This window comes from Panthera leo, chromosome E2 (genome assembly GCF_018350215.1).
Source record: "Panthera leo isolate Ple1 chromosome E2, P.leo_Ple1_pat1.1, whole genome shotgun sequence".
In the NCBI taxonomy this organism is placed as follows: domain Eukaryota; kingdom Metazoa; phylum Chordata; class Mammalia; order Carnivora; family Felidae; genus Panthera; species Panthera leo.
The window spans coordinates 5,953,576-5,979,561 of NC_056693.1; the positions used below are offsets into that span (position 1 = coordinate 5,953,576).

At 39.2% G+C, this 25,986-nt stretch overlaps 1 protein-coding gene across 1 annotated transcript in view; it reads left to right on the forward strand.

Annotated features, from left to right (window-relative positions):
- Positions 1 to 25,986, forward strand: part of LOC122208855 — a 58,901-nt gene that overhangs the window by 10,208 nt on the left and 22,707 nt on the right. Inside the window, 4 exon segments of the mRNA XM_042920311.1 lie at positions 2,552 to 2,678; positions 7,420 to 9,160; positions 9,162 to 9,308; positions 9,310 to 9,401. Coding sequence (XP_042776245.1) covers positions 2,552 to 2,678; positions 7,420 to 9,160; positions 9,162 to 9,308; positions 9,310 to 9,401 — 2,107 coding nt within the window.

Genomic DNA, 25,986 nt, shown 5'->3' on the forward strand with positions numbered 1-25,986 from the left:
GTATGCACACACAAATACAGACATCCAATGAAGGGAGGAATTACGAAAGAAAATAGTAGACATACAAGCAGCAGATGTTAGAAGTAATTCTTAACCAGTAGTAACTTGAAATGTGCATAAATTCAACTCTTCAATAAAACACAAAGGAATTGTATAAAATGATTCCACTCTGTTTACAATGGCTCACATTTTTTTTAAAGTTTTTATTTATTTATTTTGAGAGAGAGTGTGAGTGAGGGAGGGGCAGAGAGAGAGGGAGAGAGAGAATCTCAACCAGGCTCCACACTATCACCGCAGAGCCTGATGCAGGGTTCAAACTCATAAACTGTGACATCATGACCTTAGCTGAAATCCAGAGTCAGACACTGCATCCAACAAAAACTCAAACATTAGGAGTGGAAAGGAACTTGCTCAGTGTGAAAAAGGTCATTATGAAAATTCCGTGGCTAACAACACACTCAGTGGTGAACAACTGGAAACTTCCCCCTCTTACCAACAACAAAACAGGTGTGCCCCATTTTGCCACCACAAATCAACACTCTACTGGAGGTTCTAACCAGAGAAAATACAGAGGAAAAATAAAATGTGTCAAAATTGGGAAAGAAAGCAAACTAGCTTTATTCATAGCATACATGATCTTATATTTAGAAATAAAGAATCCTCAAACTTAGAGACAGTGTATTGATGGAAGTTACAAAATACAATGCCAACACTCAAAATTCAGTTGCATTTCCATGCAGTTACAACCAATGGAAAGTAAGTAAACAGTTTCATTTACAAGAGCAAGAAAACAAATGGAGATAGATTTAACCATGAGAATGGAAGATTTATACACAGTGAAAACCAAAAAGTTACTGAGGAAGATTAAAGAAAACCTAAATAAATGTCAAGATATCCTGTGTTTGTGGATTGGAAGACCATAAAGTGGGAGTCCTCTCCAGAGTGATACAAAGAGTAATGCAGTCCTCAGCAAAATCACAACAGCGTGTTTTACACAAATGGGAATCCTGATTCTAAAACTCATATTGAATTGGTAAGGATGCCAAATAACCAAAATAAATGTGAGAAAGAACAAAATTGGAGTGCCTACGATTCCCAACATAAATCTCACTACAGTCACTTGGAGTAATCAAAACTGTAATTTCATCAGAGGCTAGAAATGTAGATCAAAGTGATAGAACTGAGCATCCACAAATAAACCCATACATCTGCAATCCATTCCTTTTTCACAAGTGTGCCAAAAACAGACAGTAGGAAAACAGTAGTCTCTTAAATGGTACTGGCACAACTAGATATCTGTGTGAGAATGAAATTGAAACTACCTTGTACCATATAAGGAAATCAATTCAGAATTAATCAAAGACTAAATGTAAAAGCTAAAACTATAAAAGTCTTAAGTGAAAAGATAGGGTTGAGTCTTTACGACCTTAGGGTTGGCACTGGATTTTTATCCATGACCCCAAAAGCAAAAGAGGAAAAGACAAAGAAAATAAAATGGTCATCATCAGAATTAATCATGTCTGTGCACTGAAGGACATTATCACATTAAGTGAAACAATCTACCAAATGGGAGGAAATAATCTGCCAATCACATATCTATGAAGGGTCTAGACCTAGAATAAAGGAAGAACTTGTACAACTCAACAACCAAAATACAAAGAACCCAACTTAGAAAATGGTCAAAAGATTTTAATAGACATTTCTCCAGAGAAGGTACACAAATGAAACCAGCACATGAAGAGATGTTCCATGAAAGTAGTCAATTAGTAAGATGCAAAATTAAAACCACAATGAGGTATCCTTTCACACCCACTAGGATGACTATTGTAAAACAACAACAATTACAAAAATAAAGATGTAGAGAAATTCGAATCATGACACGTTGCTGTGAAAACATAGCTGCTGTGAAAAAGCTTGTGGAAGATTCTGAAAAAAATTAAACCATGTGACCTCGTAATTCCACGGCTAGGTACAAACGAAAAGAATTGAAAACAGGTATCCAAACACTTAACTTGTACTAGAAAGTTCATAGCAACTTATTAACATCAGCAAAGGTAACAACAAAATGCCCATCAGTAGTTGAGTGAAAATGGTCTAGTCCTGCAATGGAATACTCTGCAGACAGAAGAAAGGATATGGACCACTGATGCTGCTATATCATGGATGAACCCCAAACGATTCTATGTAAAAGAAGGCAGATGCCAAAGGTCACATTTTTGATACCTTTCCTTTACATGAAAAGATCCAAAATTGGCAAATCCATAGAGACAAAGCACTAGTGGTTGCCAGGGACTGGGGACTAGGAAGTACCTGCTTAATGGGTAAAGGATTTCCTTTGGGGATGAGACGTGATGTTTGTGCAACATTGTGAATGCACTAAATGTCACTGAATGGTACTTTAAAATGGCTAATTTTATGTTATCTGCTCTTCAAATTATCTTACATGGGTAAAAGAACACTCACTCCAGCCAAGTATAATTTTGCTTCTCTCATTTGTGTCAAAATAAGAACAGTTTCTGTGTTCACTTGGTGAAGTGTGTTTTCATTTCAGGGGCGGTTGACATTCAGGGATGTGGCCATAGAGTTCTCTCAGGAGGAGTGGGAGTGCCTGGACCCCGCTCAGAGGGCCTTGTACAGGGACGTGATGTTGGAGAACTACAGGAACCTGGTCTCCCTGGGTGAGGATAACTTCCCTCCAGAAGTCGGTAGTTAATTTTACGTGACTTTGCAGTTTCTTGAGAGGCCCTGACTTGATCATAGGAGTTTCACATCCCTATTCTTTTTTTTAAATTTTTTTTTTTTTTTCAACGTTTTTTATTTATTTTTGGGACAGAGAGAGACACAGCATGAGCGGGGGAGGGGCAGAGAGAGAGGGAGACACAGAATCGGAAACAGGCTCCAGGCTCCGAGCCATCAGCCCAGAGCCTGACGCGGGGCTCGAACTCACGGACTCACGGACCGCAAGATCGTGACCTGGCTGAAGTCGGACGCTTAACCGACTGCGCCACCCAGGCGCCCCTCACATCCCTATTCTTGAAAGGACTGACTGAAGCCGTTTTGATTGAGAATGGAAAGGCTTCATAATGTGGCAAATGGACTCTTAACTTCCCTTTGCTTCAGAAGTTCTGCATTCCTGCTTGTTTAGGTGGTTGCAGAACTTAGCAGTCAGAGAAGCTAAAGGGAGGGAACTGGTGATGGGTGTTCTATGTAAGTGAAGAATCACTAAATTCTACTCCTGAAACCAGTACTACACTCTGCTAACTAACTAGAATCTAAGTAAAAATCTCGAGTCTGGGGAATAGGACCTAAAACCCTTAAATTCTTAGCAAAGTCCAATTTCTCTGACCTCTTTAAAGACAAGGCTCAGAGAGAATAATGTTATTTAAAATTGGGGGGAAAAGGAAACGTTATGGTGAATTTATTTATATCTCTGATTCTGTGGTCTTACCCTTGTGCTTTTTATTCAGTAGTTCTTAGAAAAGAACCAGATCTCTGCATACTTAAAATACTCCTTAAGCATTCAAGCAGTCAGTTGATTAATTTTCACCCACATATAATGAATGTCCTTTCTTCTTTTCTTTGCTGAACAAAGTGCTGGGCATGTGTTCTGGAAGAGCAAAGCAGATCATGTTCCTTTTTTCTTTTAACTGGAAATCTCTTCCTGAGCTGAATATCATCCCCATCACCTGTTTCCAGAGAAAAGAGCCCTGGACTGTGGAAAGTGAAGTGAATATAGGGGAACATTCAGGGAATGTATGGGGATGTGAGCACAAGTCAGAGCTCAGATGAGCAGAGAGTAAGCTGCTCCAGTAAATATTGTTTGGGAACAATTTGTGGGAAAATACAAGTTTATTCTTAGGAGCTGTCAGAGGAAATCCTTCCCCACCCACACACACTTCTTATTCTGGTATTCAAATGAGTAAGTCACATGTGTAGAACTTTAAACTCCCACTGATAGGACCTACAACTGATAGCACCTGGCCCCTCTGACCATACTGGTGCCTTGGTTTGCGGAGGACTGAGCTGAGGCCTCTGTAGTGCAGACCCCAGGACCTATTCACTTTCCGTTTCCATTTTGTATCCCTGGGAGAACTTCTCAGGAGACAAACAAAACGTAGTATCTGTCTAATATAGTAGAGCTAAAGTTTATCTCTTTCTTTCCTGGGCCATCCTGGCTTCTTGAGGTTGGATGCTTGTGCATTAATTAGGAAGAAGTCATGATTTGGATAATTCCAAAAAGTGAAAATCCAAAATTAGATATAGTGTAAGTACAGCACAGCTTACTGATATCTCTAGCGAGCTTTTCTGTGGGAAGAACTTGTATCTTTCCATAGATGTGTATTGTATTCCTGGTATACAGAAAGTACCATATTGATATTTTGGGGGGCTTGGTTTTGTTTTGTTTTCTTTTTATTGTTTTAGGAACTCAAGCGGCAGCAGCAATTTTTGTTTTGTTTTTAAGTAAACTCTGCACCCATGGTGGAGTTTGAACTCACAACCCCAGGATCAAGGGTTGCATGCTCTACTCACTGAGCCAGCCAGGCATCCCTCATTTTTTTTTTAAACATTTTAATCACCTTCACCCTTTTCTGCCACCGTCCCCTCAATACCTGCCTCTAATAACCACCACTATGTTCTCTGTATCTAAGAGGGGTTGTTTTGTTTTTTTAAGATTCCACACATAAGAGAAATCATAATGTATTGGTCTTTGACTCATTCCTCTTAACATAATGTCCTCAAGGGTCCATCCATGTTGTCACAAATGGCAAGATTCTGTTCTTTTTTATGGCTGGATCATACTGTGTTATATATACACAACTTTACCCATTCACCCATCAGTGGACACTTAGATTGTGTCTGTATCTCAGCTACTGTAAATGATGCTGCAGTGAACGTCAGAACACTTCTATCTTTTCGAGTTAGTAGTTTTGTTTTCTTCAGATACATACTCAGAGGTAAAATTGGTGGATCACACGGTAGTTCTCTTGGCTACACCAATTTTGGCTCCACTAACAGTGCACAAATTCTCCACCCCATCAGCAATACTTGTTATTTCTGGTCTTTTTGAGAACTGCCATTCCAATAGGTGTCAGGTGATATTGTGGTTTTGGTTTGCATTTCGCTGATGATGAATGGACGTTAAGTCTCTTTTCACAGTCCTTTAGGCCATCTCTAGGTCTTCGAAAATATCTATTCAGATCTTCTGCCCATTTCTCTAGTTGGATTATTTGAGCGATTTTTGTCTATGTTTTGGATTATTAGGCCCTTATCAGATACTTAATTTGCTAATATTTTCTCCTATTTACTAAGGATGCCTTTTCATTTTGTTGAAAAAGTGTTTCGTTTGCTGTGCACTTTTTAGTTTGATGTAGTCCCACTTCTGCATTTGTTGTTTTTTCTTTTGCTGTCAGCAGTCAAAAACAACAACAAGAAAAGAAAAACCACATCATTCCCTAGACCTCTATCAAGGAACTCATTACCCCCTATCTTATAGTAATTTTTTGGTTTCAGGTCTTAGATTTAAGTCTTTAATCCATTGTGAGTTACTTTTTGTGTATGGCATTAGACAGTGGTCGAGTTTCAGTCTTTTGCCTGTGGCTGTCCAGTTTTCCCAAACCATCTACTAAAGAGATTGTTCTTTCTGCATTGTATAGTCATGTCTCCTTTGTTGTAAATTAATTGACTGTGTGTGCGTTTATTTCTGAGCTCTTTTCTGGTGATCTGTGTGTCTATTTTTATGCTAATACCTTGCTGATTTAAAAAAATTTTTTTAATGTTTGTTTATTTTTGAGACAAAGAGAGACAGAGCATTAATGGGGGAGGGTCAGAGAGAGGGAGACACAGAATCTGCAGCAAGCTCCAGGCTCCGAGCTGTCAGCACAGAGCCCAACGTGGGGCTTGAACGCAGACTGTGAGATCATGAACTGAGCCGAAGTTGGATGCTTAACCGACTGAGCCACCCAGGCGCCCCTAATACCCTGCTGATTTAATTACCACAGCTTTGTAATTAAGGAGTTTGAAATCAGGGCATGTGATGCCTCCAGGTTTGTTTTTTTCTCAAGATGCTCTGGGCTTTCACAGTCTTTTGTGGTTCCATACACATTTTAGGATTCCTCTATTTCGTGTGTAGGTTTTTATGGGGACATAAATTTTTAACTCATTTGTGTGAATACCAAGGAGTGTGATTGCTAGATCATATTTAAGAGTACACTTAGTTTTCTAAGAAAGGGCAAACTGTCTTCCAAAGTGGCATACCATTTTGCATTCCCATCAGCGATGAATGAGAGTTCTTACTGTTCCACATTCACACTAGTATTTGGTGTTAGCATTCTGTATTTTCACCATTCTCACGTGTAGTGATATCTCATTGTTATAATACATATTTACCTCAATTAAATTTATCTCTTTTTTATTAATGTTTATTTTTGAGAGAGAGCGAGCATGAACAGGGTACGGGTGAGAGAGAGAGAGAGAGAGAGAGGGAGAGAGAGAGAGAGACAGTGTCTCAAGCAGGATCCAGGCTCCAAGCTGTCAGCACAGAGCCTGAAGCAGGGTTTGAACCTATAAACGGTACGATCATGACCATAGTCAAAGTCGGGCACTCAACAGACTGAGCCTCCCAGACGCCCCTGTGGCATTCTTTAACCTTAGTATTTTTTATATTTTGAAAGCGTACTTTTTTTTTTTAAGTTACTGCTTTAGTCACAGACATATCATTAACTTGATTTGCCATAGCTTTTGTATATAATGATACATTATTTTGGTGAACTTGGGTGGCTCAGACTGTTAAGTGTCTAACTCTGGATTTTGGCTGAGGTCATGATCTCATAGTTCCTGAGTTTGAGCCCCGCATTGTACATTGCGCTTACAGTGTGAGGACTTCTTGGGATTCTCTTTCTCTCCCTGTCCGTCCCCCATTCACAAGCTCAGTCTTTAAATAAACTTCAAAAAAAAAATTCTTGTATGTGTCTCCTGGAACATGTATATATTATTTAATTCCTTGGAGTATATACCTAAAAATGGACATGGGATACTTAGTTTGATAATTTTTAGAGCAAATACTGAAATAGATGTAAGCCTACAATCTTCCTATAACACTATACTGTCTCCCCGTTGAATGTTTTCCACTTGTCCTTCATATCCATAGTATAAGTTCTTACAGGATGAGTCAGTATTATGTCTATTGCTACATCAGGTGCTGTTTGTAAGGTCAGGCTTTTAATAACACAATCATATTCCTATAGATGTGTAAGTATAAGCACTATCCCCACATTTATAAAAAGAAACTTAAAAACATTGTATTTAGCAATAGTGTTTGAAGACCATGTTTGAGAAACTTCCTGTGTTCAGTGTAAAGTATTTTGGTGTGTAATCATGTAATTTGCTATAAAATATTTACTTTCCAACTCTATTTGATAGGAAGTACTTCTGCTGGATTTGCAATCAAGGAATTATCACCAACAGAGGACATTAATAAAGGCGAATTTTATCACTTAGTGTTATTGGAGAGAAATGAAAGTCATGGCATCAAGGATTTTGATCTCCAGGAAGTCTGGGAAGATATGCATGAGTTTGAAAGTCAGTGGCAATGTGATGCAAGAAATTACAAAGAAGTGCCTTTGACCCATGACAAAAATCTCACTTGGAGAAAAGATCAGCAAGTTAATCAGTCCTCAGTTACTCTTCCTGAAAAGCAGGGTGTTGCTGTAAGAAATAGTACATACCAGCATTTCATGCATGATGAACCATTTATAAGGAATTTATTAAAAATGGACAATAACAGAAGTGGTGCTGGAAACCAGTACATAAACTGCTTGGAAAATAGAATTGGATTAATTTCTCAGGCACATCTGCCCAAACTGCAGACATTTCATAGTGAGGAGAAAATGTATGAATGTAATCCAACTGAGAAGTCTGTCAGCAATGGTTCCTCAGTCTCACCACTTGAAAGAATTCTTCCCAGTACCAGAAACATTTGGAATAAATCTAGGACGATTTCTAAATATCCTTTGTTACCTGCACAAGCCAGGAGAGCATACACTAGAGGAAAATCTTACAAATGTAATGAATGTGGGAAGGCTTTTAGCAAAAGCTCAAACCTCATGAGTCATGAGATAATTCATTCTGGACAGAGACCTTATAAATGTAATGACTGTGGCAAAGCCTTTTCTGAGCGCTCACGTCTTATTCGACATATGAAAATCCATACTGGAGAGAAACCTTACACATGTAATGAATGTGTCAAATCCTTTAACAGGGTTTCGAGCCTCACCAGACATCAGAGAGTCCATACAGGAGAGAAACCATATAAATGTAACATATGTGGCAAGGTCTGTAGTCAAAATTCAAACCTTGCAAATCATCAGAAAGTGCATACTGGAGAGAAACCTTACAAATGTAATGAATGTGGAAAGGCATTTATCCACCGTTCACAACTTTGGAGTCATGAGAGAGTGCATACTGGTGAGAAACCTTACAAATGTAATGAATGCAGCAAAGCCTTTTCTGAGCGTTCAAATCTTACTCATCACAAGAAAATCCATACTGGAGAGAAACCTTACAAATGTAATGAGTGTGGCAAAGCTTTTAAACAGTGCTCACATCTCATTAGACATCAGAATACACATCGTGGAGAGAAACCACACAAATGTGATGTATGTGGCAAGGCTTTTATCCAAAGTTCTAGCCTTCTAGAACATCAGAGGATTCATACAGGAGAAAAACCGTATAAATGTAGTGAATGTGATAAGGCTTTTATCAGACGTTCACACCTCTTGGGTCATGAGAGAACTCATACTGGAGAGAAACCTTACAAATGTAGTGAGTGTGGCAAAGCCTTTGCTGAGCGCTCAAATCTTACTCAACATAAAAAAATCCATACTGGAGAGAAACCTTACAAATGTAATGAGTGTGGCAAAGCTTTTACCCAGTTTGCAAAGCTTAGTAGGCATCGGAAAATGCACACTGGAGAGAAGCCACACAAATGTAATGTGTGTGACAAGGCTTTTACCCGAAATTCAAGCCTTGTGGAACATCAGCGAATTCATACAGGAGAAAAACCTTGTAAACGTAATAAATATGCTAAGGTTTTCACCAAACGTTCAGACGTTTAGAGTCATGAGAGAAGTTATACTGGAGAGAAGCCATACAAATGTATTGAGTGGCAAAGCCTTTAGGGAGCATTCACATCTTATTCAGCATAAGAAAATCCATATTGGAGAGAAACCTTATAAATGTAATGAGTGTGGCAAAGCTTTTACTCGATTTGCAAAACTTACTAGGCATCAGAAAATACACTGTGAAAATAAAGTATAAACCTAATATGTGTGGCAGTGCTTTTATTCAAAGCTCAAGCTTTGCAGATCATCAAAGAACTCAGAAAGAAACCTTACAAAAAATGAGCAAGTGTTCAAGCCTTACTCAACATCAGAGATTCCATCAGGGAGAGGAACCATGTGGAACTAATGTATGAGGGAAAGCTGATAACCAGGGTTCACACCTCACCTGATATCAGAAACAAATCTCTGAAAAAAGCACACAAAATGGATGTATGGCAAGGCTTATCCAAAGCTTATTATCCCTTATGGAACATAATTATTATTAGAGGGAGCCTTACAGATGTAATGAGTGTGATCAGGTTTATTAAAAATGTAGAAATTGGGGAGGGGGATAAACAAGGTTAATGGGATTAAGAGGTACAGACTTCGAGTGATTAAAAAGACCGTAAACAGTGATTTAAAAACACTGATTAAAAAAATGTACAACGTTGTGCTTTGTGGTCTTGAAGAAATTCACATAACATGGAAACCATACATATGTGTCAAGTTCTGTACTTCAGGAAACACCAAAGACTTCATACTGGACAGAAACATTACACATTTGTAATGAAGGTCATTTTTTTTTAATATTTTTGAATGATTATTTTTGAAAGAGAAACACAGTGTGAGTGGGGGAGGGGCAGAGAGAGAGAGAGAGAGAGAGAGAGAGGGAGACACAGAATCTGAAGTAGGCTCCAGGCTCTGAGCTGTCAGCACAGAGTCTGACATGGGGCTCGAACCCACCAATTGTGAGATCATGACCTGAGCTGAAGTTGGACGCTTAACTAACTGCCTGAACCACCCAGGTGAAGGTCATCATTTCTTTAGACAATTCTGTCAATATAAAAATTCATACTAGGGGGAACTAGGTCTGTGTTGTGAATTAACCAATCATAGGTGTTAAATTCCACAGAAAATTAAAATTATTTAAAACTCATGAGATGAAGTGTGTCAATGGAACAAGTGTATCTGTGGAAAGACCTACTAATCATCTTCTGTTTAAATCTTCTTTAAAAATCTCATTTTTCTCTCTATATCTAACCGTGGGGCTCAAATTCACAACCCTGAGATCATGAGTCACATGCTATTCTGGATGAGCCAGCCAGGCACCCCTATAACTTTTTTTACTCAATTATTTGAGGTTTCCTTTTTCTTTTTTTTTTATTAATTTTTTTTTTTTTTTTTTTTTTTTTTTTACTATTATTTGTTTTTTAATTTACATCCAAGTTAGCATGTGGTGCAACAATGATTTCAGGAATAGATTCCTTAATGCCCCTTACCCATTTAGCCCATCCTCCCTCCCACAACCTCTCCAGCAACCCTCTGTTTGTTTTATATTTAAGAGTTGATTATTTGAGGATTTGTGAGGCTACATTGTTATTGATGACTTACAACTTCAATTTTGCAATCCACTGATGTTATACTTTACACGCGTTTTATTTATCAACCATGGTTTTCACAGAGAAAGGATCAGTTATGTGAAAGGAACATGGGGCTTAGTCATACCTGTATATCCTGGAAAGGCTAGGATGCTAATTTTAAGATACAGTGTAGTATAAATTTGAGATCATGAGTAGTGACAGGGAATAGATGTAAAAGTATTATCTAAATTGCCATGTTTTCTGTGGTCACAGCCTCTCTAGATTGGTTAGTATGATTGAGAGTCTTTGTTGATTAGTACAGGAAATGATTCCTCTATCAGATGATCATGAAACACTGTAGGTGGGGACATTGAGAGAATGTGATTTTCATGTGAGTGATGGGTTACTAGGGGTGGCATATGTGGTAGAGAAAATGGAGGGGGAATGGTGGTCTCTCCCTCTTTTGAAAGGTAATGTATAAAATTACTCTTATTTTTGAAAACTCAAGGTTATAGAGGACATTTTAATCAGAACCAAGGTAGGGGTTCTTGGGTGGCTCAGTATGTTGAGTGTCTGACTTGATACCAGTTCAGGGTTGTGTCGTTGGGCTCTCTGCTGAGCGTGGAGCCTGCGTAGGATTCTCTCTGCCCCTCTCACCTACTTGTGCTGTCTGAAAAAACAAACAAAATGCAAAACTAGTACGCTTGTGAGGATTGAAACTTGGATTTTGATACATTTTGATTTATTGTACCCAATTTCTCAGATAATATCTAAGTACGTAAAATATAGGCTTTTGTGTAACCCTAAATGAATGATGTTTTATTAGCCCATGTGCATCCCACCTCATTGGGCCATTTTATAATGAACACTAATGATACATCCTTGTCCTCTCTAGGTTGAGTGTCGTCCATAACATTTTTTTTTCCGTGTTGGATTCAAACCTGCAGTTGTAGAAATATATATTCATAAGTTCGATTTGGGAGTTACACACTCCATAGTATATCCCAGATTATTTTTGTGGCTATAATGAAAATAACATAGCAATGCAATTTCAACTCTCACCCTTTACAACCTGCCTTCCCATTCAGAAATATACACCATATGATTATATTTCAGCATGTCTTTTGTACTGAAATAAGACATATGTGTTGCACGTTACATTAAGAGAATAGAAAAGTAGTGGGTATATGAAAACTATTAGGAACTAAAAGAATATTTCAGAGGTAAGGATAAAGGTAACAATGTATACTTTGTGCTGGAGTGCTCAGGGAATAATTTGAAAAGAAATCTTCATGAGTTTACTCTCAAGAATGAACATACTCAATGGGAATCTTTTTTGATAACTAGAAATCTCATTTACCTTCTAAAACATTTTTTGCTCGTTTGCACTTGTGCATACTCCACTGGAACAGATGGCAGATGTCAAGAATGATGACTCCATTGTCTGAAGTGTAAGGAGAATGTTTATTACATAATGATGCTTTCTCGGGAGGGCAGGATAGGGTTCTCAAGTTCTGAAGATGGGTAGAGAAAGCAGGAAATGGTGACTACATTGTTATGATGCATCCTGTGTGGGGCTGGGGAGAAGGTACTCATTGACACTGTGAACTTACAACTACTGCCAAGGGTATGGCCTCTTGGGCGTCATTATTAGCTTGCCCTGCCCAGATTGGCAGAATAGTAAGAGGTTGTAATGACCCTTCACAGGCATCATTAGTTGGGCATCAAAAGTGGAGTCAGACTGTTTAATACAAACCTGAATGTTTACTCTTGACTGACTTGGTTGGGAAAGACCATAATCTTCCTCATGCTGACTACTACCTTCTTTTTTTCTGATGCACAAATAGCCCCTACTGCATAGTATGATTTTGGAAAATGGTCATGAAATACTGTTTAGATCAATTACCGAAGATATTTTTAGACTGGTTATGATATGGATATGATAACTATTAAGTTATAGTCTAATTTTAAAATATATTCAAAAGTAGTAGAATATTTCTCAACTCCAATCCTTTTGTAGATCCTTTTGTAGAATGGAATGAATGGAATCTCAAAATGAGTTCTCCCATTTTTCTACCAAGATGCTAGAATCAGGGAATGCCTGGGTGACTCACTGGGTTAAGCTCCCAACTCTTAATTTTGGCTTCAGTCATGATCTCACGGTTCAAGGGATCAAGCCCTGTGTTGGGCTCCACACTGAGTGTTGAAAAATAAACTTTAATAAACTTTTTTAAAAGGTGCTAGAATCAGTATATCTGTATTGCATATTGGCAAATTAGTGTCAGATTCAGGTAAGTAAAATTAATAAATTTCAAAGGAAATAAATGTGTAAGTCAAAACATTAAGGACTAATTATTTTTGACTTATTTGTTACACCTATCAGACTGGTCATGGGTTACATGCAATGTTATACTCTCCGGATAAATTACAGAGTCTGCTGATAAAATCTGTCTCAGCCTACAGTTATCCTGACAACCTTGTCATTTAATTTTAATAAGGGGTAATTTTACATTTGATTTGCAAAATGTTTTCTTCCCCATCTTTTTCTTTTACCTTCCTTATTTAGGCGTGAGCATGAAATTTGAAAATTCCTCAGTATCCTTATTTTATTTTAATTTGTTTGTTTTTGAGAGAGAGAGAGAGTATGCAAGTGGGGGACAGGGGCAGAGGAAGAGGGAGAGATCTCAAGCAGGCCCCACGCTTGGTACACAGTTGACACAGGGCTCAATCCCATGACCCTGGGATGTTGGCTTGAGCCAAAATCAAGAGTCTTGACGCTCACCTGACTGAGCCACTCAGCCGCCCCGAATATCCTTATCAAAATGGCATTATTAAAATATGTATCTAATTGGAAAAACCTCATAGGATTATTTCCATGTAAATAAGACAAAACCTAATAAAGAAAAGGCCTTTGCCCCTCCCCATTCATCCTTCTTGGTCCTACAGCGGCCATCCTGCTGTAAGGAGAGAGAATGCTGAGTGCTAAGGGAGGTGGAGCAGGCAGAGGACTGCCCAGGGGACCCGTCCCATCCCAACCTGCATCTCTGGGCCTCCTGTTATGTGAGAATGATAAACCACCTAGTTGTTTCAGCCACTGATTTCCAGGAGGTGTGTCCCTCACAAATGAACACTGTCTGACCTAACCAATAACATTAATGTTTACACTGAGAGTAGAATGGAGCATTTGAGAGAGAATCTTAAATTTAATATTTTGTAGCTTAGAAAAAGCTTTCTTAAAACATTACTTCCCTGATGAGTTAGAGCTGTTCAGCATATGTTACCTAAAACTCACAATGCGAATGAAAAAAAAATACAGCTTGAGAACTTATGACAAATGTTCAGAATGTTATGTTAGAAAGTTACAGGAGTTAGGGGCACCTGGGTGGCCCAGTTGGTTGGGCGGCCAACTTTGGCTCAGGTCATGATCTTGCAGTCAGTGAGTTCGAGCCCCGCATCAGGCTCTGAGCTGTCAGCCTGCTGAGCAGAGCCTGCTTCAGATTCTGTGTCCCCCCTCTCTCTGTGCCCCTCCCCCACTCGTGCTCTGTCTCACTGTCTCTCTAAAATGTTAAAAAAAATTTTTTTTTAAGTTACAGGAGTAAGGAATTTGGTGGCACAAATAGAATTACATGTTTACTTGACCATTTCAACTATTAATCTCTGAGATAATGCGCTGCAGTAACTTTCTACTTTGCATGGATAAATGCATTCACTTCTATCAGGAACTATTCTAATCACTGACATTAGCAGGAAACAAATTTTCTGCCTTTAAGTAGCTTATATTCTATACGGGTAAGTCTATAAGGATAAAATATGATACTGGTAAGTACCATAAATGTGTTCATGTGCAATAATAGAGTGACAGGGTTTCCTAATTTAAACAATGTTTTCAGGCAATACCCACATGAGGTCATCTTTGACCAGAACCACTGAAAGTGTATCATGCAAATACCAATGAGGAAGGGCAAGTGGGTGGAGGAAAGCAGCAGAAAATTGCCCGAATGGGAACATATTTACAGTTAATGTTTGTAATGTTTACACATTGGTATCCACAATTGGTGGATTGTGGAATATCCACCATTGGTGTGTGGCTTGGTGAAATGTGATATTAAGTTTCTACTGGAGACATTTAAATTTTGGGACTCCTTGTACTTAGAATTTTTAAAATTTTAACAATAGAACTCCCCAGAGGGCTTAAGAGCATATGTGATAGATCCAAAATCATGACCTGTTTGGAGAATGCACAGACCTATTTCTTTATGGCAGCCTTACCACTATTGAGAGAACACAGCAGTGAGGTGGGGTAATGAATTAGTGGAAAGATGGTAAATACCATTTGTGAAAACTGTCTAGGGAGTTGATCCCAGGACTTATTAAGATACATACTTTTCCTGTTGTCTACCCTTATACCCAGCCAAGGGTTTATTGCTTCTTCCACTTACGAATGTGTACCAAGTAGTGCCTGGTGGGTCTTTTACGCCTCAGTTATATCTTCAATGTCAATATCATCAAAAAGTTTTTAACCTGTAATAAGATACTGTACTTGCAAATTGAAAAGTAACAATTGCATATTCCATGTTCTCTTCATGAGTACAAGACCTACTCCCAATTATTCTTAGTTTTCCAATTGAGACCAATCTTGTGTCACCATTGCCATTTCATTATGTTTCATATCCCAAATTTTATACTAATTCAGATGTGATGAGAATGTGACTCTGTGTGCTAAGTTGGCAAACTTTTATGTAAGGAACATACAGTAAATATTTTATTCTTTGTAGGCCATACTGTTTCTGTTACCATTCTTCCAGTATGTCCTTATTGGGTCAAAAGTACCTAAATATGAGTGTGGCTGCATTCCAGTTACACTTCACGTAAAAACAGACGGTAGGCTGTACTTGGCTCATGTTCTGTAGGTGGCAGACTCCTGATCTACACAAAGGAATTATGAGCACTAGAGTAGTGGGGTGCCTGGGTGGCTCAGTTGGTTAAGCATCCAACTTCGGCTCAGGTCATGATCTCACAGTTTGTGAGTTCAAACCCCGCATTTGGCTTTGTGCTGACAGCTTAGAGCCTGGAGCCTGCTTCCAATTCTGTGTCTCCCTCTCTGCTCCTCCCCCACTCATGCTCTGTCTCTCTCTCCTTCAAAAATAAGTAAAAACATTTTTAAAAAATTTAAAAAAAGAGCACTAGAAGTAGTAGCTATATGGGTAAATAAAAACTGTCTTTCCTGTTTTTAAGCCTCTTTATAGTGGACGGTTTAAGAAACTAACAGTCTAGGGGCACCTGGGTGGTTCAGTTGGTTGAGCGTCCGACTTAGATGCAGGTCATGATTTCAAAGCTCATGAGTTTGAGCCCCGCATCGGGCTCTGTGCTGACAGCTCGGAGCCTGGAGCCTGCTTCAGATTCTGTCTCCCTCTCTCTCTGCCCTTCCTCTGCTCACTCTCTATCTCTCAAAAATAAATAAATGTTAAAAAAGAAAAAAGAAAAGAAACTAACAGTCTAGTATATATGTGTATAGTATATGTAAAAGTAATCTATACTAATGGTAGCACGGGGCAGGAGTGGAGAAATGGAACTCCTTGTGGAAAGGAAAGGTCGGGTGCTCCATATGAAGAAGTATAAACTCACATGAAGGTATAATGTGGTCAGCTGTATAGGATAACTCCTAAAGCAAACACATAAAAAATAGTTATCGCTAACACCAGTAAACAAACAAACAAAAAGTATTTAAAGCAAAATTATCTATAAAAATTCAGTTATTTCATGGGCACCTGGGTGGCTCAGCCCATTAAGGGTCTGACTTCGTTCAGGTGATGATCTCACGGCTAATGAGTTTTAAGCCCTGCATCTAGCTCTGTGCTGACAGCTCAGAGCCTGGAGCTTGCTTCAGATTCTGTCTCCGTCTCTCTGCCCTTCCCTCACTCAAGCACAGTATTTCTCTCTCTCTCTCTCTCTCTCTCTCTCTCTCTCTCTCTCTCTCTCAAAAAGAAACATTAACAAAAATTCAAAAATAATATTCATATACTTCAAAGAAGACAGAAAAGGAACAAAGGAGACGTTACAAAAGCAATAGCAAGATAATTTATATATTAATATCTGTAAAACAAACTTAAGGCCCTGTTGTAAAGCAAACATTGCCACTGATTTTTTTTAGTTTTATTTATTTTAAGACAGAGAGAGAGGGAGAGAGGGAATCTGAAGCAGGCTGTATGCTGTCAGTGTAGGCCCAACATGGGGCTGAATCTCAAGAGCCATGAGATCATCACCTGAGTTGAAATCAAGAGTCTTGCACCTAACCATGTGAGCCAACCAGTTGACCCCATGAATTGAATTTTTAAAAGACAGGCAGCAAAATATTTCTTACAAGAAATTCACTTCAAAAATTAAGGACACAAAGTAAATCATGAAAAAAAAGATAAACATAAATGGTATTAACAATAGAGTAGCTATATCAGATTAAAGTTAATTAAAGAGCAAATTGTATGACCAGGGATAATGAAATCTATTTCACAGTCATAAAAGGATACATTCCCCAGAATGACATGAGAATCCTAAACCATACACATGGCAACAGAACTTCACAACCCCTGAGAAAACGGACAGGAACGCAATGACAGACCAATCAACAATGACAGTCAGAGATCTCCATGTCCCTTCTCTCCATAATAGAACAAGTAGACAAAATCAGTACCTCGGCGACTGTAACATGACTATCAAGGAAACTGCCCCAATTGACATTTACAGAGCTGTGAGATAAAAGAAAAAGTATGTATTGTTCTCTGCTCCTGGCTCCTACATGGAACCCCTAACGTCCTTGTATTTCCTAAGTGACGAGGGTAACAGCAGCATCTTTTGTTCTAATGAGGCCTCTCCTGTGTGGGCTCTTTGGGTGGGGCTGCTCACCGGAAGGATGGTGATTTTGAGCCTTATCCCCTCATCCTCCAGAGAGAGGACAGGGGCTGGAAATGGAGTTAATGACTGGTCATGCGTATATGAGGAAGTCTCCTCAAAAGCCCAATGGCTGGAGGTTCAGAGAGATTTCAGGCTGGCGAACACCGCCCCTCCAGGAGGTGACACACCCCAACTCCATGGGGACAGAAGCTTCTGCACTGAGGACCTTCCCAGACCTCATCCCGTGTGTCTCTTCATCTGACTGTCCATCCGTATCCTGTATCATAGCCTGTAATACACTGGTAAATGTGTTTCGCCCAGTTCTGTGAGGGGCTCTAGCAGGCTAGTCACAGACAGTGAGGGGGTTGTTGGCACCTCTGATCTAGACCAGTTTGCAGAAGCACGTGCATCAGCCTGGACTTGCGGGGCGGCTGGAGTGTGTGGAGGGGCATCCAGGGAGAGGGTGTCACAGTTGAGGTGAATGGTAGGAAGCCAGCTGGTGTCGGAGACTGCTTGTGGGTGGGGGAAACCCTCCATGTATTTGTGACCAGAAGTGTCAGAAGTGAAGTCTTCCGTGTGAGTAGTGAGGGAGACAGGATAGAAGCACACAGTAGGGGAAAAAACAGACTTTTCTCCCTACACAGGAGAAATACTGATTTTTTTCATTCATAAGAACGCTCCACCTAACCAGGGAATTAAACACAATCTTTAAAAGTGCACACAGTACTTTACCAAGAGAAACCATATTCTGGGCCATCAAACTAGTCTCGCTAAATTTTAAAAGAATTCACATCACACAAAATATGTGTACGACCACCATGGAATTATGATAGAAATCACTAATAGAAAAGCCTCTGGAAAATCCACAAATACTTGGAAAATAATGACCCCCTTGTGACTAACCCTGGGACAAAGAAGACGTAGAGAAAGAAATGAGAATGTAGCCTGAAGTGAATGAAAATGAAAGCAGAACATTCATAATTTGCCACCACAGCGGGAGAAACTGAAGACCACGTCCTTGGAAAAGGGCTAGCCACAGAACACCTAAGCCAAGGACTCTTCCTTTTTGTTTGCGTGTTTCCTTTGGGTGTTTGCCAAGGAGTGTGAACCTCCTCCTAAGTGAGCTCATGCAGTTCTGAGGCTTACTTAGGTGAAGCAGGACAGTGAAGACGGCAAGGTTCATGAGGTTATTTATAAATATTTGATTGTGATAAACCAGCTGAAAATGTTGTGACTGAGAACACATAGTCCACTGATGGTAGGTGGATTGTAAAGGGCAATATATTTCTAGATGCATTAAAATAAATGGGGGTACCTGGGTGGCAGAGTCAGTTGAACAGAGCGTGGAGCTCCCTTAAATTTCTCTCTCCCTCTCTCTGTCTCTGCCCCTACCCCACGTGTGCATGAGCTCTCTCATGAAATAAAGTTACAAAATTAAAACAATAAAATTAAAAATAAATGGATATTTTAATGGAAGTAGAGAATATAACATGGCAGATATGAGGGTAGTAATATAGGGAGGGAGTAAGTGAAAACATGATTTCAAAGGTGGTACAATGACTGGAGACAATGACTTTGGGTAGTTAAGATGGGTAAGGAGAAAAGAAAAGGTCACAAAGTACCAGTCAGCTTTCTAGAAGGGTTTTGTATGGTAACAAATATCCCTGAATTCTCTTGGGTTCATCAGAACAAACATTTATTTCTTCCTCATATCACTTCTATCATTAGTCACCTCTTGCTTGGTTCTGTCATTTGAGTCTGGGATTCAGGATAGAACTTCAGTCTATGTGGTTATAACTATTCTTGCGCCAGAGAGAGAGAGAAGGAGCAAACAAAGCTTTGAAAGCTTCTGTTTACACTTAAAATATGCCATTCTACTCACACTGCATTAGTCAAGGTGGCTATAAATTGGGAAGGACGTGTAGTCCCCTCAAAAAGAAGAAGGGTTGTGTAAGTCAAGTGGCCAAACTTGATATCAAAGAGCAGAGACATATAATCTCACAAGAGGGTGATAATTAATTGGAAATATTACAATGTACGATAGTACAACTTCTATCAGAAATCATTTATCCCTTCTTTGTATTTCACACAAAATACACTTAGGTTTGTCCCGAAAGAAAAAATTTCTACCCAAACATGACTACAGTCACATGGGAGGGTCTTGCAACAGTCTCGTGAGATTCCTCTTGGTTGAGAGCCTGACGTGGAGTCCTCACTCCTAACACATTATGGTGCAACAGAAAAAAACTCAATAAACCCTCCCATTCGGAAAAGAAAAGGAAAGGAGGGACCCAGCAGTCTCTGGTCCACAGCAAACAGGGAGGGGCAGGAATGAGGAAGGATCTTTTCTTAGGTTCTTACTTTTCCCCTGAGAATAGCTTTCCAGTCCTTTGTGTTTCACCGTTCTTGACTTCATGTAGTTACATCTGCTAAAGTGTCAGAAACCCTGTCTTCCTTGCACAACCAGCCGTTTTCCCCAGTGACCTCCTTGCCATCATAATGTACATCACCAAACATTACTGCATGATCACAGTTTCCTTCTGGTGCAAACTTGGCGCATCGTGGACAGCACAGTATTTTTAAATAGCACTTTATGTGATACCAAACAGCTACATCTATTAGCTACGCCCACCATATTTAGCTAGACATGCCATGCTCTTCGTATTTATTTCAGGGTCATTGAGCCTCTCGGGCCCCTCTAATAGAGCCACGCCTGTGCTTTCCGTTCACTAAGCCATGCTGTCCAAGAGAAGCAATCCCACAGGACCTACTGCAGTCAACGGCAGGTAACTTCATAGGGCATTAATTAGGGCCATGTCTTTCATGTAGACTTTGCCATGATTTTGAATTTTAACTTGTGCTTGACCTCAAAGGATTTATTAATGGTAAGTTTTACCCGCTAGAGATGAGACACAGTTACGTCCTTAAATCCTACTTGCAAATCAGGTCATTCACTTCTGACATCAGGTCTTTCTTGGAATACTGTGTTAAATGCAGCTGAGAACAAAGTGGCATGGTAGTATCTTTTGCTTTCCTGATCTCTATATTGGTGGAATTGATATACAGGGGGGATAACCATCCCCCACCTCGGGAGCATTTGCAAAGTTCTGGGGACATTTTTAATGTCATCATTGCCGCGGTTCCACTACTATCTAGTGGGTACAGGCCGGCGATGCTGCTAAATATCCCACAATGCACAGTACAGCTTCATACATGAAAGAGTTATCTGAGCCCCAATGTCTACAGAATAGTATAACTTATACCATGTAAACCTCAATCAAAAGAAAGCAGGAATGTCTATATTAATACCAGATAGAACAAATTTCAGAGAAAACAAAATTACTGAGGATAGAGGGGGAAATTACATGATTGACGGGTCAAACAAGGTGACTTTGCAATGCTGAGTGTATATCCACCAAAGAATAGCTGCAAAATATGTTAACCATCAAATGATAGAACTGAAAGGAGAAACAGACAAATTGACAATTACAGCTCGAGACTTGTCTCAATAATTGATAGAATAATGACAGAAAGTCAGCAGGACACTGGTGAACACTACAACACCATCAAGTCACATGATCTCATCAACATTTTTATAACACCACCCAAACACAGGAGATTACACATTTTTCCCCCTCAAGAACATATATCAAGACAGTTCTTCTGCTGGGTCCTAAGGCACCCTTCAGCAAAGTCAAAAGAATAGAATCCTAGAGGGTGTTCACTGCCCACAATGGAATCCAAATCCAAAAAGAAAACAAAACAAAAAAATTAACTGGAAAATCTCCAAACATTTGGAAACTAAACAAAATACTTTCAAATACCCCACAGTTCAAAGTGGAAGACTCAAGTGAAATATACAGGCTGAAAGAAAATGAAAATACAACCTGCCATTTTTGTGAGGTTCAACTAAAGCAGTACTGAGAAGGAAACTGATAGGACTCAATGTACTAGAAAAGAGGGAAAATATCCAAGAATAATCTAAGTTGCAGTAAGAAATCAGAAGGAAAAAAAAGAAACACAACCGAAGCAGAAAGAAGGAAATAATAAAGGCAAGAGCAAAAATAAGTAAAACTGAACACAGGAAAACAGTAGAGATAATAAAGCAAAGAGATGGTTCACTGAAAAAAATAATGTTCATGATTCACTAGCCTAACTACCAAATAATATAAGAGAAAACACAAATTCCTCCTAACAAATTAAAAAGGGAATATTACTCCAGAACCTGGAGACATCAAAAGGGTAGTAAGGGATTAATACAAAACTCTACACAGATATACTTGAAAATTTAGGTGAAATAGATCAATTCCTCTAAAGGTACACCTTACCACAAGTCACCCATGTGAAAAAAATGATAGGAATGCTTTGAATTGCAGAATAAGGTTGTAATCTTGAAATTCCCTCCCAAAAAAGAAACCTGCAGGTACATAGAGTGAGTGTTGAGAGTTTAGCTAATACTGGTGCCTCAGGATCCATTCTGTGTGGCCAGGTGGTCTGTAGGGACCTTGAACTGATACTAGCCTTTCCCTTGAGCACATACCCTAATAAGAGCCACGAAGTCAGAAGCAAACTGTACCTTTTCTTTCAATGGTGTCCATATTGCCTTGGTGGTGATTTCAAAAGCGATACTACTCCTTTTGAAACAAACTACATCGTGTACTCCAGCTTCAAATTACTACTCATCTCCTGCACCAAGCTTGATGAAAGGGCCCTCCATAACCTGGGAGTTATGAGTGTGGGATTCAGGATAGAACTTTGTTTTTATATTTTAATATTTAAATAATAAATTTATTTAAAAATATCTCATCAAGAAAAAAAGACAATTTTAAGCTATATTTCTTCTGGTTTAAAATCATTTCAACAGTATTTCCACTTCACTAACTCACCTCTCTTGCTTTTCAAGATCCTCTCTCTTGTATCCTCAAGTTTGAAAAGCAGAAGTCCATCTTGAAATCTCTTTCTCCCCAACCATGCCAGCTACCATCAAGATTTAACACAGAACAGTCTGCCTTCTAAACATCTCAAAAGTATGTTCAGTCTTTTCCCACATACCCAATGTTTACTGACTGCCTCTCACCTGCACCCTTTCTAAAATTCACCTGACACCTCTTCCTATGTTCCTTTTTGTCCCCCACAGTTTACTCTTCAAATGTTGAGCAGAAAACATTTTCATGCACTCATCTTGCTCCATGAGCATTACCATATTTCAAATGTCCCCAGTTTCTCTTAGGATATAAAGCACAATATTTCACGACATAGCCTCCAAAGCCAGCAGTAAGTAAACCTGGTTTTCCCTCCGCCTTCACTCCAGGCCGTTTGTATCACAAATCAGGATTCACAATTGCAATCTCAGGTACATCTTGGGAAATTTTAATATCTCAGTTTGAAATTTACACATTCAAAGATCTATCCAGTATGTTCACATTATTTCAGGACTGTTTTGTAGAATCTTAACTTCTCCACTGTTACCATTAATAAAAATAGAAACTATATAACTACACACATATTAATTACAGATGATTTCATGTACCATGCTCTTTACTATTTCCTATTAGGCTGGTGTCCGTGTGTCTAGTTCACCCCTCTCCCTGCAGTGAAACTGGTTCATTATTGTTCTTCACATTCTTTGAGGTTTCAGTGCATCCCTGACTGAACAGGTGGAAGACAATTCATATATCCCTGATGAGATGAGGGAATTATGTATTTCTTCCACAGGAGACACAATACAGCCTGAATATGCTGGGGTCATGGTTCATGAGAACAAAAGAGCTAATACTTGGAAAACATGCAAGGATTAGTACAGCGACATTCACCAGCCACCAACTAGAATTATCAAAGAGAGGCAAGTAAACATAAATAATGGAAGAAATGGCATTAAACAATACAATGGTGGTCACCAAAACAAGGATGCTTTGGGTGGCTCTGGTCTCAGGGGAGGTCTGGGGGAGAGATTGTTCCTATGGATGCATTGGACCATCTGCGTGTGACTGTGAAAGAGAAAAACTATGGAGCTGCTGGCCAACGTCATGTGTCCCAAACACAAAATGTCAAGGAAAGATGTCATTGCTGCCTATAATGAGCCTGTGATCTTGTCTCTACACTGTGAAGCACAACAATATCCCAAACACTTTTTTGGTAATAGTTTTGTTGTTCCATTTACAGTCATATAAATGGGAAAAAACTTATTTGCTAGCATGTGGAACACCCTGCACAGGATACTTGAGGGGCCAATGTACTTTGGAGCTTTCACTTTAAGCTCTGCCCACCTGGAGTTCCCAGGGCTGATCGTGATGGCCTGGAAGACACTCAAGGGCAGGTGGAACAAAGGGACATACCTCTGGCCACTCCGTGAACATATAAAAGAACGTAGCATCCATAACAAATGGTGAAATGTTTCAGCCCTAGCGCTGCCATCGTCTCTGGGATTCCTCTAGAGAGAATGGGCAAGGAGCTGGGTATACTCAGGTGACTGAGAACCAACTTTGTGGATCTCGGCTTGCATCCCCTGAAGCAAAGGGACATCTAATGATAGAAGAGTGAGAAACTGCCCAGGATTCCAATGACTATGTGGAATAGGAAGATCACTACTATATTCAAATCCACCGAGGCCATTCTGTCATTGTCCAGAACTCACACGTAGAGGATTCTGCATGAAAATAATGAGTTTTGGGCTACACTTTCATGGAAAATAAAATCTTCACTTACCTCTCCCTTTCCCTGAAAGTGAACATCTAAACTCTATTGTCTTTTGTTAAGAGATGTCCAAAGTTACATGTGTGTCTTTTTATAGCACTTACAATGTGTGGGTCACTGTTATTACTGCTTTCCCTATTGCAACTTATATAATATTCACAACCCTATGAGTTAGGAACTAACATTACTCTCATTCTATAGACGAGGAGAATTTAACCATGGGAAGTTAAGTGACTCATGTAAATAGCAGAGGAATCACGATTTGAACCTTGGTTGCCTAGTGGCAGTGACATGAATGTTTGCTACGGTACTATACTATGCCAGGAACCTCATTATGGATACACGCACACACATACACACACACACAAACACCTTGTCATATTTTAAATTTATTTTACTTACTAAATCTGGTTTGATCATTTTCCACTTTTGTTTAAGTATTCATAACTAATATAACTATGGAGTGAAGATTCAAAGGTCTTAATAAATTATACATGCACTGAGTAATTTTATTGAGCCAGTCTGATTTATTTAATGTAGACAACTGTTAGGATGGCAGCTGAACTCATTTCATTTTTTGCCTGGACCAAAAGGACAATGGCGTCCGTAACAGAAATTATTGGGCAGAACTGCACTGTGTGCTAACATATGGGACATGAAACATCACATAGTGATAAAGCATATTAGGGCAGAAAATAAATTAATCCTATTTAAAGATCTATCACTGTATGTTTGCTATTTTAGAACAAACGGAATCTGGAGCCAATATTTGATTTGGAAAAGCTATTAAAATACAATACAAACATGCAAAATGGAATTTGAAGACTTCAACTCTTGGGATCTTGAAAAGCAAGAGAGGTGAGTTAGTGGATTGGAAATACTGTTGAAGTGATTTTAAACCAGAAGAAATATAGCTTAAAATTGTCTTTTTTTCTTGAGGAGATATTTTTAAATAAATTTATTATTTAAATATTAAAATATAAAACAAAGTCCTTAATTTTTTGCTCTTTAAATCCCTCTGTGGTGACATTAGCTTTTTCTTAAAGTATCTTTCCTAATTTCAGGAAAGAAAATTGTCTTGCAGATCAATAGTCCACAGAGATTTTCAGGAGAGGCACACTTACTGTCTCCATTAAGCACACAAAACTCAAGTTATAGAAGAATAATTTTCAGCACTTCCCATTCAGTCACACTGTTTCTGCTGAGAATCAGGTATTTCAATTGGTTCCATCATATTCATTATCACATGCACATGCCTTCACAGGGCTCACAATATTGCTCCTGAAAATATCTCTGACTCTTGCTCATGGGATTGAATAGCAGATAAGTTCCTAAAGTATAATCTTTTTTTTTTTTTTTTTTTAAGTAGACTGTTCATGCCCAGTGCGGGGCTTGAACTCATGACCCTGAGATCAAGACCTGAGCTGGGATCGAGAGTTGGAAGCTTGACTGAGCCACCCAGGCGCCCCCTGAAATTATAATCTTGAAGTATCTTAAAATTCAGACTCTGAGCGCACTTGGATCAAACACGAAGAACCCCGTCAATGAGGATTTTGTTAAATTATGTTAGCAGCAGTCATGCACTGATTGAGCAGTCTCTCTCACAAGCTCAGCCTGTGCCGGAAGATTCTTTTCCCAGATATGCTCACCTATGCTCAGCAGATTCCTGCTGCATCTCCCAACCGTAGAGACTGTGGTCTCACACTAAACTAGAAGATTCTCGCAGA